This window comes from Chiloscyllium punctatum, chromosome 2 (assembly GCF_047496795.1).
Source record: "Chiloscyllium punctatum isolate Juve2018m chromosome 2, sChiPun1.3, whole genome shotgun sequence".
NCBI lineage: Eukaryota > Metazoa > Chordata > Chondrichthyes > Orectolobiformes > Hemiscylliidae > Chiloscyllium > Chiloscyllium punctatum.
Genome location: NC_092740.1, coordinates 34181994 through 34198359, shown reverse-complemented (window position 1 = coordinate 34198359; position 16366 = coordinate 34181994). Strand labels below are relative to the sequence as shown.

Sequence of the window (16366 nt, the reverse complement as noted above, 5' to 3'; positions counted from 1 at the left end):
GACTGCGTGGCTTTCCTCTGGGTGTTCTGGTTTCCACACTCAGTCCAAAGATGCACAGGCCAGGTGAATTGGCCATACTAAATTGAGCATAGTGTTAGGTGCATTAGTCAGGAGTAAAAGTAGGAAGGTCAGTGTGGACTTCTTGGGCCAAATGGCCTGTTTCCACACTGTAGGGAATCTAATCTTATTACCCAACCATTCAGAATGTAACACGTAATGTGTTAGTACATTGCACACAGCTGTTTTTCTCTATCTAACCTGATTTTCAATGCTTTTCTAATCTAAGGCAATTAACATGGATCGTGATATAGCAACTGACCTGCATTTTCAAGTTATAATGGCAAGAATTTAAGAAGCAATCATTCTGATGAAGTCCTTCAATGGACCCTGCACCTGTGGATTATAATGACAATTAAGTATAGTTAAGCTACAGCTTTTCCATTGTGTAGTTAATTCCACATTTTTGAAACCAGAAATTGTAGAACTAAGTTGAGAGTAAAAAGACATGCGATTCCTGAAAACATTTTCAACTTCTTATTATTAGATAAATAGGAGCTAGGACTTAATCGAATTGTGCCAGATGTTCATCTCAAACTCCCAATGTAACAATTTACAATACATCAGAATTTTGTTATATATTGAAAAGAAATCCTGGAACACTTTTTAATATAATGTCTTGGTTTTTGTTTTGAAAGCAGAATCTGCCCAAAGACCATGCATAAGGAGACATTAGGAGTAAAGGAGAGCAAGATGGGGAGAGATTTATGGGGTGAACTCGGGAGCCTTACAGACCTTTATAGATATGGTTAACATTATAGATATGGTTGAAGGAAGAAAGAGAGGCACAGTGTGAGTTGACAGAATGAAAGAGTTTGGGGAAAACAATGAAGTGGAACAGAATGTGGTACCAAGTAGTGCTCGAGAAAAATTTAGAAATAGAAAGACGTGAGGCAACAGAGATATTTAACCAGAAGGATTAGAACTTTACGGGTAAAGCACAGGGGCCCAAATAAGCGACAATAAAGATTATAGGCAAGTGAAATTTTGAGCAGATTCAGGTGGCAAGGGGATGGGCATACAGTCCAAGAACTCGAGAACATTTAATTTGGAGTTGATAAATATGCAAATGATTTTGAAAGTGGACAAGCTGAAGTGGGAAGTCTCAAATGACAAATAAACAGTCTTTAACAAACAGACTCCGAGAGGTAGAATTTGTCTTCTGCCTATGGCTTTCAGGGGGTGCAAAATTCTTCAGATTGCCTTCTCACTGTTCTTCTGCCTGTGCACACATTTACCAAGGGCAACGTGGGCGGCACGGTGGCACAGTGGTTAGCACTGCTGCCTCGCAGCGCCGGAGACCCGGGTTTCCTCCGGGTGCTCCGGTTTCCTCCCACAGTCCAAAGATGTGCAGGTCAGGTGAATTGGCCATGCTAAATTGCCCGTAGTGTTAGGTCAGGGGTAGATGTAGATGTAGGGGTATGGGTGGGTTACGCTTCGGCGGGCGCGGTGTGGACTTGTTGGGCCGAAGGGCCTGTTTCCACACTGTAAGTAATCTAATCTAATCTAATCTAATCTAATGTCCTTTAGTGGTTTTTTCTCAATCTCAAAATTGAAGATCGTGAGAAGAGTTCAGGAGCAGAGTAAAGCCCAGAAAAGACACCCTACTCAGGCTTCAGGTGAAGAGTGGAAGAGATGGTTGGGTGCCTCAGTTCCTCATTGGACACCCCCCTACCCCTGCAAGGGAGCACAACCAATTAAGTTGGAGAAGTCCCTCTCCAGCCATGTAATGCTCCGAATGGCTGCCGGGTAACATTTTACAACAGTACATTCCCTGCTGACTGTTTGGGCCAGAGACTATGCCATCTGAAAAATCCTGCCTGATATTTATATGGAGCTATTCATTAGGACACTTTTAAAATATTGGAGCCAGTGTATTTCTTAAGCGTGTTTAAGCATCAAGTGATATGCAAATTCACATGTCGTCAGCAGCAAAACTTCCACATCACCCTGATGGGTTTGGAATAGAAATTCAACATCTCTTTTAGCCTAGCAGGTCAGGCAGCATCCAAGGAGCAGGAGAATCAACGTTTCGGGCATGAGCCCTTCTTCAGGATTCCTGAAGGGCTCATGCCCGAAACATCGATTCTCCTGCTCTTTGGATGCTGCCTGACCTGCTGCGCTTTTCCAGCAACACATTTTGAGCTCTGATCTCCAGCATCTGCAGTCCTCACTTTCTTCTATCTCTTTTAGCCTAGTCCGCTTCAAGATTTGAGCTTCTAAACTAGGCTGGCAATTTCAATACAGGGATTTTAGAAAATCAGAGTTTGATTCGATGTCTCTTCTATCTTGGGTCATTTAACTGAATTCATGGCACAGTTCCCTGGTGAAGCTGAAATCTCCCTTAACACAGGCAAAGAATTCAGCTTCTGTTTGTAAGCCCTTTCAGTGTATAAATTGGGTGCTATGTGTACACTATAATAGCTTACTTAATTTTGAAATGTTTTTCATCTCATCTCAACAATCTAAATGTTCCTGTAAATGCAGGTTCTTTCATTCTCCCAAATTTGGGTAGGTTTTTATCTTTTAACAAATTTTATTTCCATTGCCATGTAATATCCAAAAAATATAATTGTCAAAAAATAAACTTTGGAAAATTCCATAGTTGTCACAATCGGTGGTTGAAAGGAATACCGGCAAAACAAAAACAGCAGTACTAAAATAAAAGGGAAAACAAAACTCTTATTGTGCATGTTTATTTTAGTACAACATAGTGATAATGATCGAGACTAGTAATATGGTATTGGTAATGGTAGAATGGTGATAATGGTACTGTAGTAATAATCCAGAGATCCTGGACTAACCCTTTGGATACACAATTTAAATTCTATGAATTAATAAATATAAACTACCATGCTGAAGCATTAATATCCTCAGGGAAGACACTCTGTTCCTGTTTCTGGATTGGTGTACATCTTAAAAGTAAGCCACTTGCTTATACTAAAACTGCTAGAGAAACATTAAAAACTAGTTGGACCATGCAGCATTGACCTAGACATCAGAAACTCAGCTCTGCAAAATAATCTTTACCAGCAGCTAGGAATTATTGGCAAAAACTGCGAAAGCTGTTCTATGGACTTATCAAGCCTGACATGGTCATACCAATAGACTCATACCTTATAGCCAAATGCTGTAGTCTTCCTCCCTCTAATAGGGAAGACCCACCAAAAGTGGTGGCACAAGGTTATACAATTAAGTAAAATTGGCACTGGAAATCCTTCTTAACCACTCAGAACATGAAACCCCACAGGCAAAAGAAGTCTGCCAATTTCCACATCCTCAGCTAATAATTTCAAGTTGAACATTGCTTGATCGTAGTACTAGGGTCACAAGGGCACAGATCGTCTCTGGATGGGTTGATCACCAAAGTGTCCTGGTAGCACCATCACTGAGCAGGTTAGCCAACTCCTAAAGTCATATCTTTAAGACTGGGCCTGTGGGATGTGGGATGAGAACCAGGAAAAAAAGTAATCTTCCTTATTTTTGCTAATTTATCCATTGAATAGGCAGTTGTGATAGCATTGATAAAAGTGGTCACCATACTCAAGAATTAGGAATAGGCCATTCAGCCCATCAAACCTGTTTACCATTTATTAGGATCATGGCTGACCTGACACTTCTCACATCTAGTTTCTTGTCCTCTCTTCAAAACAGTCAGTTTTGGGCGGCACGGTGGTTAGCACTGCTGCCTCACAGCGCCAGAGACCCGGGTTCAATTCCCGCCTCAGGCGACTGACTGTGTGGAGTTTGCACATTCTCCCCGTGTCTGCGTGGGTTTCCTCCGGCTGCTTCGGTTTCCTCCCACAGTCCAAAGATGTGCAGGTCAGGTGAATTGGCCATCCTAAATTGCCCGTAGTGTTAGGTAAGGGGTAGGGGTACAGGTGGGTTGCGCTTGGGCAGGGCAGTGTGGACTTGTTGGGCCGAAGGACCTGTTTCCACACTGTAAGTAATCTAAATCTAAAGATCAAGAATACTTCAGCCTTAAACATCCACAAGGACTCTACCTCCAAAGCTCTTGGTGGGAACGAGTTCCAAATTCATGTAACCCTCTGAGAGAAGGAATTCCTCATCTCAGTCTTAGATTCCCTTAATTCTGAGACTATGCCTTCTGGTCTTTGTTTTTTCACGTGAGACAACATTCTCTCAGCATTTACCCTGTAAAGCCCCTTAACAATCCTGTATGCTTCAGTGAGAGCACCTCTTATTCTTCTAAACTCCAGAGAATAGAATGCCAACCTTTTGATTGGAAGATAGTCTCTCCATACCAGGGATTATCCTAGTGAACCTTCTCTGGACTACGTCCACTGAAATGATATCTGTACTTAAATATGAGGATCAAAACTGCTCACATTGCTCCAGATGTGGTCTCAACAGGACTTAGACTTCTCTACTCACATTCTAACCCCCTTGAAATAAGTTCTAATATTGCATTAACCTTCCAGAAAACCAGTCTGCTGGCTTTCTGTACTTTGTGCACAAGTTTCCCCCCAAAATCCTTTGTGTTGCAGCTTTCTGTAGTTATTCATTTAAATGCAGGCCTGTGAAAGTGAAGTCCTATCCTCACACTAAAGATACCATCCAGCATAGTTGATGATTAGGGGGCGGCCTGGTGGCTCAGTGGTTAGGACTGCTACCTCACAGCACCAGAGACCCAGGTTCGATTCCAGCCTCTGGCAACTGTCTGAGTGGAATTTGCACATTCTCCCCACGTCTGCGTGGGTTTCCTCCGGGTGCTCCGGTTTCCTCCCACGGTCCAAAGATGTGCAGGTCAGGTGAAGTGGCCATGCTAAATTGCCCGTAGTGTTAAGTGCATTAGTCAGAGGGAAATGTGTCTGGGTGTGTTACTCTGCGGAGGGTTGGTGTGGACTTGTTAGGCCGAAGGGCCTGTTTCCACACTGTAGGATATCTAATTACTTTATTAAATGGGGTAGATTCAGTACAGGCAGTCCTTGAGTTACAAATGTCCAACTCACAAATGCTCATATGGAATGCGATCCCATACAGTTGTGTTATCATTAATTTAAAAAATCAGTCACAAAAATTTGTATGGTTTCAGATTATTTACAAATTGACTAACGAACAGACTTAAGAACAGAATCCGTTTGCAACCCAGGAATTGCCTGTATTATCGAGCAGATGAAAACTGGGTTCCAATGAAGTGTGCAGGATAGCATAGTCAGAACAGCATCAGACGTCACGATAAAAGTAGATGCTAATCTGATGAAACAATAGAACTGCTCCAGAAACAAGAACAAACTTTGCATTCCTGCCATCGTAATTTTGATGGGCATTCTAAAAAAAAACTAGATCTTCACTTTGGCCCACACACATAATTGATACATCATACATGCCAGGTTTGAACCAATTAGATTTACTCCATGTGACATCAAGAAACTGCTGGAGGCAGTGGATTCAAAAAGTCAATATCTTTGATATAGCAAGTAACTCACCTCCTGTCTCCTTGATGATTGTCCACCATACAAGTCACAAGTCTGTCTTTTGATAGAATGCTGTATATACTTATCCTGATGAGTGCAGCTCCAGCAGAGAAAAAAAATCAATACATCTATGACAAAGTAGCTTGCTCTTCCATTGGTTCACAGTGGTAGCAGTAAACACCATTAATTCTATACATTGCAACAACACACTAAGACTTCTTCAACAAAAAGCATATTCTAAATCTATGATCTCTAGCCACTTGGATGAGCAGGGACAAAAGTTGCAAGTTTCTCTCCAAACCTCATACTATCCCACCTACATTCCCGATCCATCACCACACTGTAGAGTGGAGGATTTTTGATCCAATCAACAGTGAGATGATCACTAGTAATGGCAGCCTGTACACCGAGTCTGCGGGACACTTACATGGCAACAAAGCACTAAAAAGACACTCCTCAATTCTTCATTTGGGAGTTTTGATATTCATTTCAAGTTCTGGGGGAAATGTGGCCAGCATCGCTGCACCTGAGCAACTAAATGCTTGTTATACAAAGGATATTGTCTTTTTGCATCTACTGCCTTAAGCAGTTTCTGGATGTCACATGGAGTAAATCTAATTGGTCAAACCTGGCATGTATGATGTTGGTTGGCCACAGGATCTATGTATCTATGATACAAGTAGACCAAGGTGAATGATAACTTTTTTCAAAATGCCCAACATTCATGATGGCAGGAACACAAACTTTATTTGGAGTTGTTTCTTCAAAGCAGCACATCAAGTGAAGGAATTTTGGAGCTACACAATCACCCAAAATGCAGTTTCTTATAGTAACCCATTTTATTTGTAGCTGAACATTCGTAATGCAGATAGCCAAACTTACCTTATTGAACCCTTAAACACCTCAGATGACGAACAGGTTTAATGTCCCACAGCACTTCAAAGTAGTGTCTCAGTACCATTTTCTCTGAGGCAGTTAGGGATGGGTAATACAGTTTTTAAAAGTTCATTCACAGGATGTGGGCATCACTGGCTTTTGCGTCACAGAATTTCTTGCTCACCCCCAGTTGCCCAGAAGGCAGTTAAGGTCAACCACATTGCTGAGAGTCTGGAGTCACAAAGACCAGAATGATTAAGAACAGCAAATATTCCATCCTAAAAGACAGTTGTGAACCAGATGGGATTTTCCTGATAATCAGGAACAGTTTCATGGTCATTGCTAGACTCATAGTTCCAGATTTTTATTGAATTTAAATTCCACCATCTGCTATGGCAGGATTCAAACCTGGTCCCATGAACATTACCTGAAGCGACGCCTCATCTTCCACCTTGGAAGGCTTCAACCCCAGGGCATCAATGTGGACTTCACCAGTTTCCTCATTTCCCTAACCCCCACCTTACCCCAGTTCCAACCTTCCAGCTCAGCACCATCATCACAACCTGACCTACCTACCAATCTTCCTACCCACCTATCCATTCCACCCTCCTCTCTGACCTATCACCTTCATCCCCACCCCCATCCATGTACTCTTTGCTACATTCTCCCCAGCCCATCCATCTCTCCACACTGGAGGCTTCCTTCCTTCATTCCTGAAGGACTTTTGCCCGAAACATAGATTTTCCTGCTCCTTGGATGCTGCCTGACCTGCTGTGCTTTTACAGCACCACTCTAATCTAGACTCGAGATTAACAGTCCAGCACTAATACCACTTCCCCATGCCATTGCTTATTAGCAATGCTCACATCCCAACACGAAAGAGCAATGAAACCCTAGAATTCCAGAAAGGCTATGGCTGCTGAGCCAATTGAAATTTCAAAGATTAAAAACACTAGATGTTTGATAGGGGTTAAATTCTATTTGCTATATGCTCCTATAAATACTGAGCATATTTTATAACTAGCTGCACAATTAAGTAGTAAGGGTATCAAGGAATGTGGACCAATGGTAGGAAATTGGAATTGAAATGGAGCTCAGCCATGATTTAAAAACAGGCCAAGTCGGCTTGATAGGTAGAATTGTCCATTGCCGTTCTATTATTTTGCCTGATAAAATGGAAAATTGTAGTTTTAGTGGTAGAATGTAATTTTGAACCTGGTCATTCTGACCATTTAATGAATGATGTTACCCACAGTGAGAGCAAATTCATTTGTCAATGCAGAACAGGGAGAGGTGGTGGAAAGTGTATGGCAACTGGATGAGCAGAGAGAAATAAACAAAGGAGCTACCACTGTGGTGACGAGGGTATCATTGTTAGTGAAAATAGGCTCTCCCACTGAATATTCATGTTTAAAACCACCAGCACAACTGATTTTCATTCATTTATCATTCATTGATTAATGCACTGGCTGAGACTTTACTACCATTGTGTCGGTGTGCCATTGATAATACAATTGATTACATTATGCATCACAATCAATTGAGTAGATGAACAAAAACTAATTTAGATTCCTCAACCATAATTCATTTTTCAAACATATAATTACAAAATGTACTTAGACAATAACATGTGCATCGTGCCAGATATTTCTTACAAATCACACCATTTACATGTTATAATGTTACAATGAAGACAGTGATACGGTGCAATGGATCCTCAACAAATATTGAGCATGGCTAAACGCCCGTGAATCTTCATACAGCTACTTCTAATTTTCAGCCAATGGGAAATCAAGAAATATTCCCAATTTAGGAGGCAAAGATCAATAAGAAAATTCATTTTCAACAGTTGGAGCTGCACAGTGGAGTGCACAATGTGGAATAGCCAAGGCTATTTATTTCATATAAACATGAGATCCAAGAGGGAGTATAGTGGAAATCAACAAATCATCGTGAACCCTAACATGTCTAATAGAACAGCAGAAAAAGAATTGCACTGAAGAGTTTAAGTTTTGTCATAATTTATTGCTTATAAATCATCTACACCATTGAAATCTTTGGTAAAAATAAAATCTAGTTCTATTTAACAATAAAATATTCACAATGATCTACATACATATTGCACACGAAGGCTACTCAATGATCACCGATAAGAAAGGAATGTTAAATTCCTCTGTGAGGATCTTGCAACTTAGATATGACACATGCACCACCAAAAATAATACAATTCTCAAGTTGTCTTAAAAAATATTTATTCCGTTTCTCACAACATTAATTACTGGCATCTGAACTTCTTAAGGAAACAAACTACTGGATATCAGCATGAAAGGAAACAGTAAGTGGCTTTATGCTTCAGCATAAAGTCATTTCACTTAGTGCTACATCTGTCACGTGTGAGGTGAAACAACAAACATCAATAAATCCCAGTCTATCTGTCCTTCTGGGGGAAAAAAAAAGTTTGCAGATAGTGTTTTTTTTTAAAAAAAGAACCAAGGTCCATTATTACTTTTACTTCACAGATATTCATGAGGTGCCAGATAGGCTCGGGCAGAGTTTAAGCTCTTCCAAATGAATTCGCAATTCTGGACACAACTCTATCAGCAACTGCTCCAGCAGCATCTAAAAGATGTGGGAGGGCAGGGGGAGAAGAATGAAGAAGCAATGTTTAACACACAACTATCACAACATCTCTCTAAATCCAGATCTGAACCGAACACATCCTATGCAGAACATTTGCTGCAGCATGGTCCACAGAAAGGGATATTACACAAAACCACACAAGAGGATACTCTACCACATATCTGGAAGGTGCTGGAACCCTTATCAAATTTTGGTTGAGAAGGTGGTTTTTCATTTAGCTCCATCAGTAGACAGGAAGTTACAGCACTAGCCAAGAGTCCACTGCAAGCTGTCCACATCAGTGTTGTTCAAAATAGCTTGCATTATCGTATATATAGTCATGAGTTATTGGATATCTTGAGACAAGCTTACCCAAATTAATTTTCAATTGTGCACATAACTTCAATTTCACACAGAACATTTAGCAGTAGCTGATGGAATGTGTATTGATCATTAAATATTCTAAATGCTCAAGAGCCAAACACTCATAACTTTGCCTGCTGGATTCAAAACTAGGACATATTTTGGACAAGATTCTTTGGCATGCAAATATGCTGATCACACCTCTGTCCAGTAACATACAAATACACAGTCTGACACAATACCTATTCAGAATTATTACTGTATAAGGAGAGATTCGTAACTAGCCTCCAACAAATCATTCAGTTGTGTTCAAGATAGCAACTTATTGTCATCCTCTCAAAGGCAATGGAATGGACCTTGTAGTGGCCATACCCTGTCAATGCTTTTCTTTCGAGAATCACTCATTTTGTAAAAGTCAAAACTGAGAGTATTAACTTGCATATATAACAATACTTATAAACAATTCCCATGCTGACCCGTTTCCCCAAAAAGATTCACCATAATCAAGTGTGGTGAATACAGGGGATCTAGAAATATAATTTCAATGTTTGATTAAAGTAACCATAGCTTTACAAAGTGGAAATGGGTTCCAGCTTTCTCTTAATAAGATGCTGTCCCTCAGGAAAACAACATTTGTAAGAATTTGGTATACTTACTACAGATTTTTGCATAATATTTGATAAAAGAAATTAATTGCTACTAATAACCCTAACTGGGTTTGGATTCCTCGATAAGTTTCCAGGTCAAAATAGTTCTCTTTAGCATGGAGATCATTAAATAGGCCTGGAGTGGAAACGTTTATGTATTATCAGACAAACATAGCTTAGCAGCCTGGAAAAATTAACATCAAGCCACAGAAGACATGACAAGGAATAACCTAAAGGGGAGTCTAAGACAAGAAGGCTCTTAAATGGGGAGAGGAGCAATGGGGTGGTGAGGGAGCTTTTGAGAGAGAACATGCAGTCATGTGAAGGTGGTGATGCCAGGACAAGATAGGTTAATCAAACAAAATAAGGGTTGATTTTATTTTCCTGCTAGGGTGGACGCTATCCCACATTGGAGTCAGAGTCTGACAGCCTGTTTGAGAAGAATGCAGCAGTGGGCTGGAGGGTCATAGATCAGGCACACCCAGAATATGACCACCATTACCAAGACAAAGACCTCAGTGGGAAGGTAAGAATATAAAGCTGTGAGGTGGGAGGTCATTGCTAGGGTCTTGTAGCTGGGATGAGTGGAGCAGTAAGAGGGAGCAAAGGTTGGCCATTGCATGCTTCAGCCTAGGTATTAACACGGGAAATGATAATATCACACCATGACAGGAAGAGGTTGAACAAATCAAAGTGTACATCAGTAGATGAGGCCACAGTTTACAAAAATAATACAAAAGGACAAAATTAAAAACTCCGTACCTGAACGCACATAGCATTCAAATCAAAATAGACGAACTAGGTGTGCAAATAGATATAAATGACTATACGCTGATAGATAGTACAGAGACAGGATGACAGAGTGGAGGTGGTGAGGTTGCTCTCTCCTTAATGATGGTATTAACACATTAACGAAGCATGGCTTAATTTCAGGAGCCAGGATATGGGAGCTGTTTGTGCACCAATAAGGAATGAAAAAGGCAAGAAGTCGCTCGTGAGAGAGGTGTTTAGGCCTAACAGCAACCACAAGATAAGGCAGAAATAATGGCAGGTTGTCAGAAAGGTATGGAGGTAATCTTCGAGCATTTCAATTTACATTAAAACTAGAAACTTACGGGCAAATGTAGCCTAGATGGGGAATCTATAGAATGTTTTCGAGATCCTTTCTTAAAGCAGCACGTTGTGGAGCCAACCTAACAGCAGACTGGATCTGGTATTGTGCAATGAGATAGGATTAATGAACAATTTTATGATGAAGGTGCTTTGAGGTAGCAGCAACCATAATGAATGAATTTTATATTTGGTTTGAAGGACAGATGCATGATGTCAAAGTACTGAAATGAATACAGTGTTATTATGAAGGCATGAAAGCAAAGCTAGTTAAACTGAACAGAAAAACTTAATTAGGCCAACACAAATGCAACAGACATTTAAGTTTATATTTTAAAATACAACGAATGCATTCAAAGAAGGAGAAAAGCAATCCAAATGTAGAAACTACTAACCCACTTGACTAACAAAGTTAAAGACAATATTTCAATCAGCTTTTATTGCAGAGGAAGAAATGGAGTCTTGAGAATGCAGAGAAATAAACTTGGATATTTTAAAAACAGTTCACATTACAGAAGAGGAGGTTCGAAATGTCTCAGAGAATGAAAAGACAAATAAATCTGTGGAACCTGATCTAATGTATCCCAGAATGTTGTGGGAAGTAAGGGAGGAAGTTACAAGACTCCTTGCATCATCTATAACTTTGGCTGAGGTGCCTGATGACTAGAGGATGGTTAATGTTGTTTAGGAAACGTTGTAAGGAGAAATCCGGGAACTACAGACCTGAGAGCCTGATTTTGGTTGCGGGTAAATTGTTCGCGGTAAGTTGAAAGGATTTATGGACATTTAGATAGGCAAAAATTGATTAGGGATAGTCAGCATGGTTTTGTGTGAGGAAAATCATGCCTCATAAACCTGATTGAGTTGTTTGAGGAAGTTACCAAGAAGTTGATGACAACAGAGAAGTAGACTTTGTTTATTTGGATTTTAGTAAAGCCTTTAACAAGGCTCAGCATAGTAGACTGATTAGTAAAGTTAGGACACATGGAATTCAGGGTGAACTTGCCAAGTGGATTCATGATTGGAAACAGAGTAATGATGGACGGTTGCTTTTCGGGCTGGAGACCTGTGACCAGCAGTGTTCCACAAGGATCAGCTTTGTTTGTCATTTATAAGTGATTTGGATGGGAATTTTGAAGGCATGGTTACTAAGTTTGTGAATGACACCAAAATAACTGAAGGAGGTTTTCTAAGATAACAAAAGGATTTTGATCAAATGGGTCAAAGGGCTGAAAAATGGCAGATGGAGTTTAATCTGGATACATGCAACGTATTGCATTTTGAACAAAGGGCTTATACAATTAATGGTAGGGCCTTGGGTAGTGTTATACAGAGGGACCTAGAGGTGCAGGGGCATAAGTCTTTAAAAGTTTGTCTCACATATAGACAGGACGGCTGAAAAGGCATTTGGCACGCTTGCTTTCATTGCTCAGTCCTTTGAGTATAGGGGTTGGGAAGTCATGTTGAGGTTGTACAGGACATTGGGGCGGTCTCTTCTGGAATATTGCGTCTAGTTCTGGTCACCCAGTTAGAGGAAGGATATTACCAAGCTAGAGAGAGTTCAGAATAGATTTACCAAGATGTTACAGGGTATGGAAGATTTGAGTTATAAAGAAAGGATAGGCCGGGACTCTTTTCACTGGAGCATAGGAGGTTGAGGTGACGTGATAGAAGTTTATAAAATAATGAAGGGTGTAGACTGAGTTAAATGGTAGTTGTCTTTTCCACAGGATGGGGAATTTCAAGACTAGGGAGCACATTTTTAAGGTGAGAGGAGAGTGATTTAAAAAAAGACTTGAGGGATTTTTTTTTTAAACACAGATGATGATTCATGTGTGAAATGAACTTCCTGATGAAGTGATGGATGAAGGTACAATTAAAACATTTAAAATACATTTGGATGGATACACAAATAGGAACGGTTTGGAGGGATATGGGCTAGGAGCAAGCAAGTGGGACTAATTTAGTTTGGGATTATATGGACTAATTGGACCAAAAGTTCTGTGTCCATGCTGCATGACTCTATGACTTTAACTTTTCTATCAGAGTCATAAAGAAAAAGTATACAATTTCAAAAAGATGGGTAGCATGACAGAAGATTGGAAGAATATAAATAATAAAAGATTATTAAGTTAGGGAAAATTAAAAGTACACAAGAAAACTAGTTAGAAATATAAAAAATAAATAAGACAGTAAGAGTTTCCATAGACTTTTAAAAATAAACAAGCATTCGTCTTGTCTAAAGTGAATCTAGAGAATTAATAAGGGAAAATAAGCAGATGATAGATGAATTGAACAGGTATTTTGCATTAATTCTAACTACAGAAAATATAAACAATCCCAGAAATAGTTGTGAAGCAGGAAATGGAAGGAACAGAGAAATGTCAAAAAGTTAATCACCAGGGAATTGGTAATAAACGAACCACTGGAGCTGCAGGCTGACACCTTCATGCAAACACCTTAAAAGAAGTGGCCAATGCAAGAGCTGATGCTTTGACTTTAAATTTTTCCCAAGTATCCTAGAATCAGGGAAAGTCCTGTTAGATTGGAAAAGTGTGAATGTAACTCCTTTATCAAAAAGGGAGGGAGATAGAAAGCAGGTAACCACAGGTCACGTGGCTTTATGCTTTAAAAAAATTATTCAGAGGACCGTTGACATTGTTGGCTGAGCCAACATTTGCTGCCCTTCCTTAACTGCCCCAGAGAAGATGGTGGTGAGCTGCCTTCCTGAATCACTATCAAAAGGAAAATGTTAAAAGTAATATTAGAGACAATACAACAGGGCACTTATAAACATTCAAGGCTGAACCAACATGGTTTTCTGAAAAGGGAAACATGTTTAATCAATTTATTGAGTTTCTCTGGATAAAAGGGAATGGATTCATTTAGTTAGATTTTGAGAAAGCATTTGACAAAAAGCTATTGGCAAAAACTAAAGCTCATGATCAATAGTTCCTCTAATATCTGTTCAGTGCATGGGGCTTCAAAAGGTCCTTCAACAGCAGCAACTTCTGAAGGCATTGCTGAGCTTGGTTGTGCAGCTCATGATTTACACGGTAACACTCCAGCATGGATACAATATTGACAAGTTGGCCGGAAGCAAAGAGTAGGAATAAAAGGATAGATCACAGAATTACAAAATTATACAGTGCAAAGAGGCCATTCAGCCAGTCATGCCTGTACTGGCTATTTTAACTAGTGCCAATCTCCTACACACTATCACCATTATCAAAACAATCATCCAATGCCCTCTGGAATACCTCAACTAAACCTGCCTCCACCAGACTTCCCGTGCACTCCATCCCTGAACTACTCACTGAGAAAGTTTCTCAAGTATTACCCTTGCTTCAATTGTTCATCCCTTTCAATGTAAACCAACCGGAAGCAGCAGGAAAGGAACCAAGTCAATTCCAGAAGAGACAGTACAGCTGCAGTGCTTCACAGGAGGCTACCCAGACAGGGGATGAAACGTCTGCAAATCAACTTCCCAGCTTGGCTAACATACTCCCAACCAGCACCCAAGTTACAAATCTTCACACAAACCTTGAACACCATCTTGCTCTTATTTCTTTTACAAGTGGAGACAGATTCACCCCATTTATTCTGTCTGGCTGTTGATGGTTTTGAAAACCTCAAACCAGATCTCCTCTCAGCCTTCTTCTCTCCAGGGAGAACAGTCCCAACTTAGTCAATCTATTTTCATAGCTGACATTTCTCAAACAGGAGAAAGTGAGGACTGCAGATTCTGGAGATCAGAGCTGAAAAATATGTTGCTGGAAAAGCGCAGCAGGTCAGGCAGCATCTAAGGAGCAGGAGAATCGACGTTTCGGGCATGAGCCCTTCTTCAGGAATGAGGAAAGTGTGCCAAGCAGGCTAAGATAAAAGGTAGGGAGGAGGGACTTGGGGGATACCTATCGCATTTCCAACGCCCCTCCCCCAGTCTTCTGGCACCTCCACAGAGTTTAGGGAAGACTGAAAGATTAAGGTCAGTGTCTCCACAATTTCTACCCTCACTTCCATCAAAATTCTTGATGCATCTCATCTGGTCTCAGTGACTTTAAGTTGCAACAACCTATCCAAGACTTGTTCTGAGTTAATGTTGATCCCTTCTAGTTTCTTCCTCAGTAAGAGTGGCCGGGACAGCATCCTCCTCTTTTGTAAAGAGGAATACAAACTATTCCTTAACCACCCCCCGCCTCAAAATGTAAATCTCCTTTTGGGTCTCTGATCCACACCATTCCAAACAGTAAGTGATTATACGGTTTATGTTTATATAGAGCACTTTTGGACTTTCATTTATGTTAGCTACTAGTCATTTCTCATAGCTCCTCTTAGCTTATCTTCTTTGCTTTTACATCTCACCCCAAACCTTCAGCTTTCTTGTTTTCTGGTCTTTTTCTGGTTGAAAAGGTGTAATCAGCATTGTGTGGGATCTATGCCAAGACTTCAACTTCTTACATCTGAAATAAATGACTTCGATAAAATGGTCGTAGGCATGGTTGCTACATTTGCTAATGGCACAAGTTAGATTGAAAAGTCAGTTGCCAAGATGATGTTAGGAGGCTACAAGGGATGGACTGGTTAGATTGATACACAAGTGGGCAAAGATTTAGCGAATGGAGAACATACATGGGGAAAATGCATGTAAATTTAGTGTTGATCAAGGTGGGAAATGGATTTCCAAGATGACTAGTGGTATCTTAATATGAAGAGGAAAGATTTCTAGAGCTATGGGGAAACATGACAATGGCATTCCTGTGCTACTTTCACAAAAAGTCAGCAAGTATACACCATGGTTTTCTGAGTTTGAATTTGATTTATTGTTTTCACTGCATCTCAGTCCAGTCGGTTCTGGTATAATGCAATAGTTCAGTTCTCGTGCGATTTCGCGTTATTAAAAAAATCGCACAATATCTAATGAGGCTGGAATCATGTTAATAGCTAATACAAGTAAGGAAAGTTCACATTCTACAAATAATGGTCTAAGTTCTTCAATCATGTTAAAGTCAATTAACATTGAAGAAACATGAGTTATAGCAGAACAGACTGTACATGTAATAAGTGCTTTTTGCGTGCTATACAGGCAAATCGTACCATACAAAGTGCACCAGGATAGAGTGCAGAGTACAGTGATACAGCCACAGAGAAGGTGCAGAGAGAGAGAGAGAGAGAGAGAGAGAGAGAGAGAGAGAGAGAGAGAGAGAGAGAGAGAGAGATCAGAATCGACATTTGAGAAGTCTATTCAAAAGTCTGATA

General features: G+C 40.2%; 2 protein-coding genes across 7 annotated transcripts in view; one reads left to right on the top strand and one right to left on the bottom strand.

The window, feature by feature from the left end:
• lrp2bp (LRP2 binding protein) overlaps positions 1-1194 on the top strand; it is a 33076-nt gene extending 31882 nt beyond the window's left edge. For all 4 annotated transcript variants that reach the window (XM_072595373.1, XM_072595365.1, XM_072595356.1 and 1 more), the window contains one exon: positions 287-1194. In XM_072595373.1, the coding sequence (XP_072451474.1) occupies positions 287-352 (66 nt within the window). In that variant the 3' untranslated portion in view covers positions 353-1194. The remainder of the gene's footprint in view (positions 1-286) is intronic.
• snx25 (sorting nexin 25) overlaps positions 334-16366 on the bottom strand; it is a 317654-nt gene continuing 301621 nt past the window's right edge. For 2 of the 3 annotated variants that reach the window (XM_072595279.1, XM_072595263.1), the window contains one exon: positions 8376-8990. In XM_072595279.1, the coding sequence (XP_072451380.1) occupies positions 8895-8990 (96 nt within the window). In that variant the 3' untranslated portion in view covers positions 8376-8894. Of the gene's footprint in view, positions 394-8375; positions 8991-16366 lie in introns of those variants that run through there. The other variant, XM_072595271.1, reaches the window with a different exon arrangement.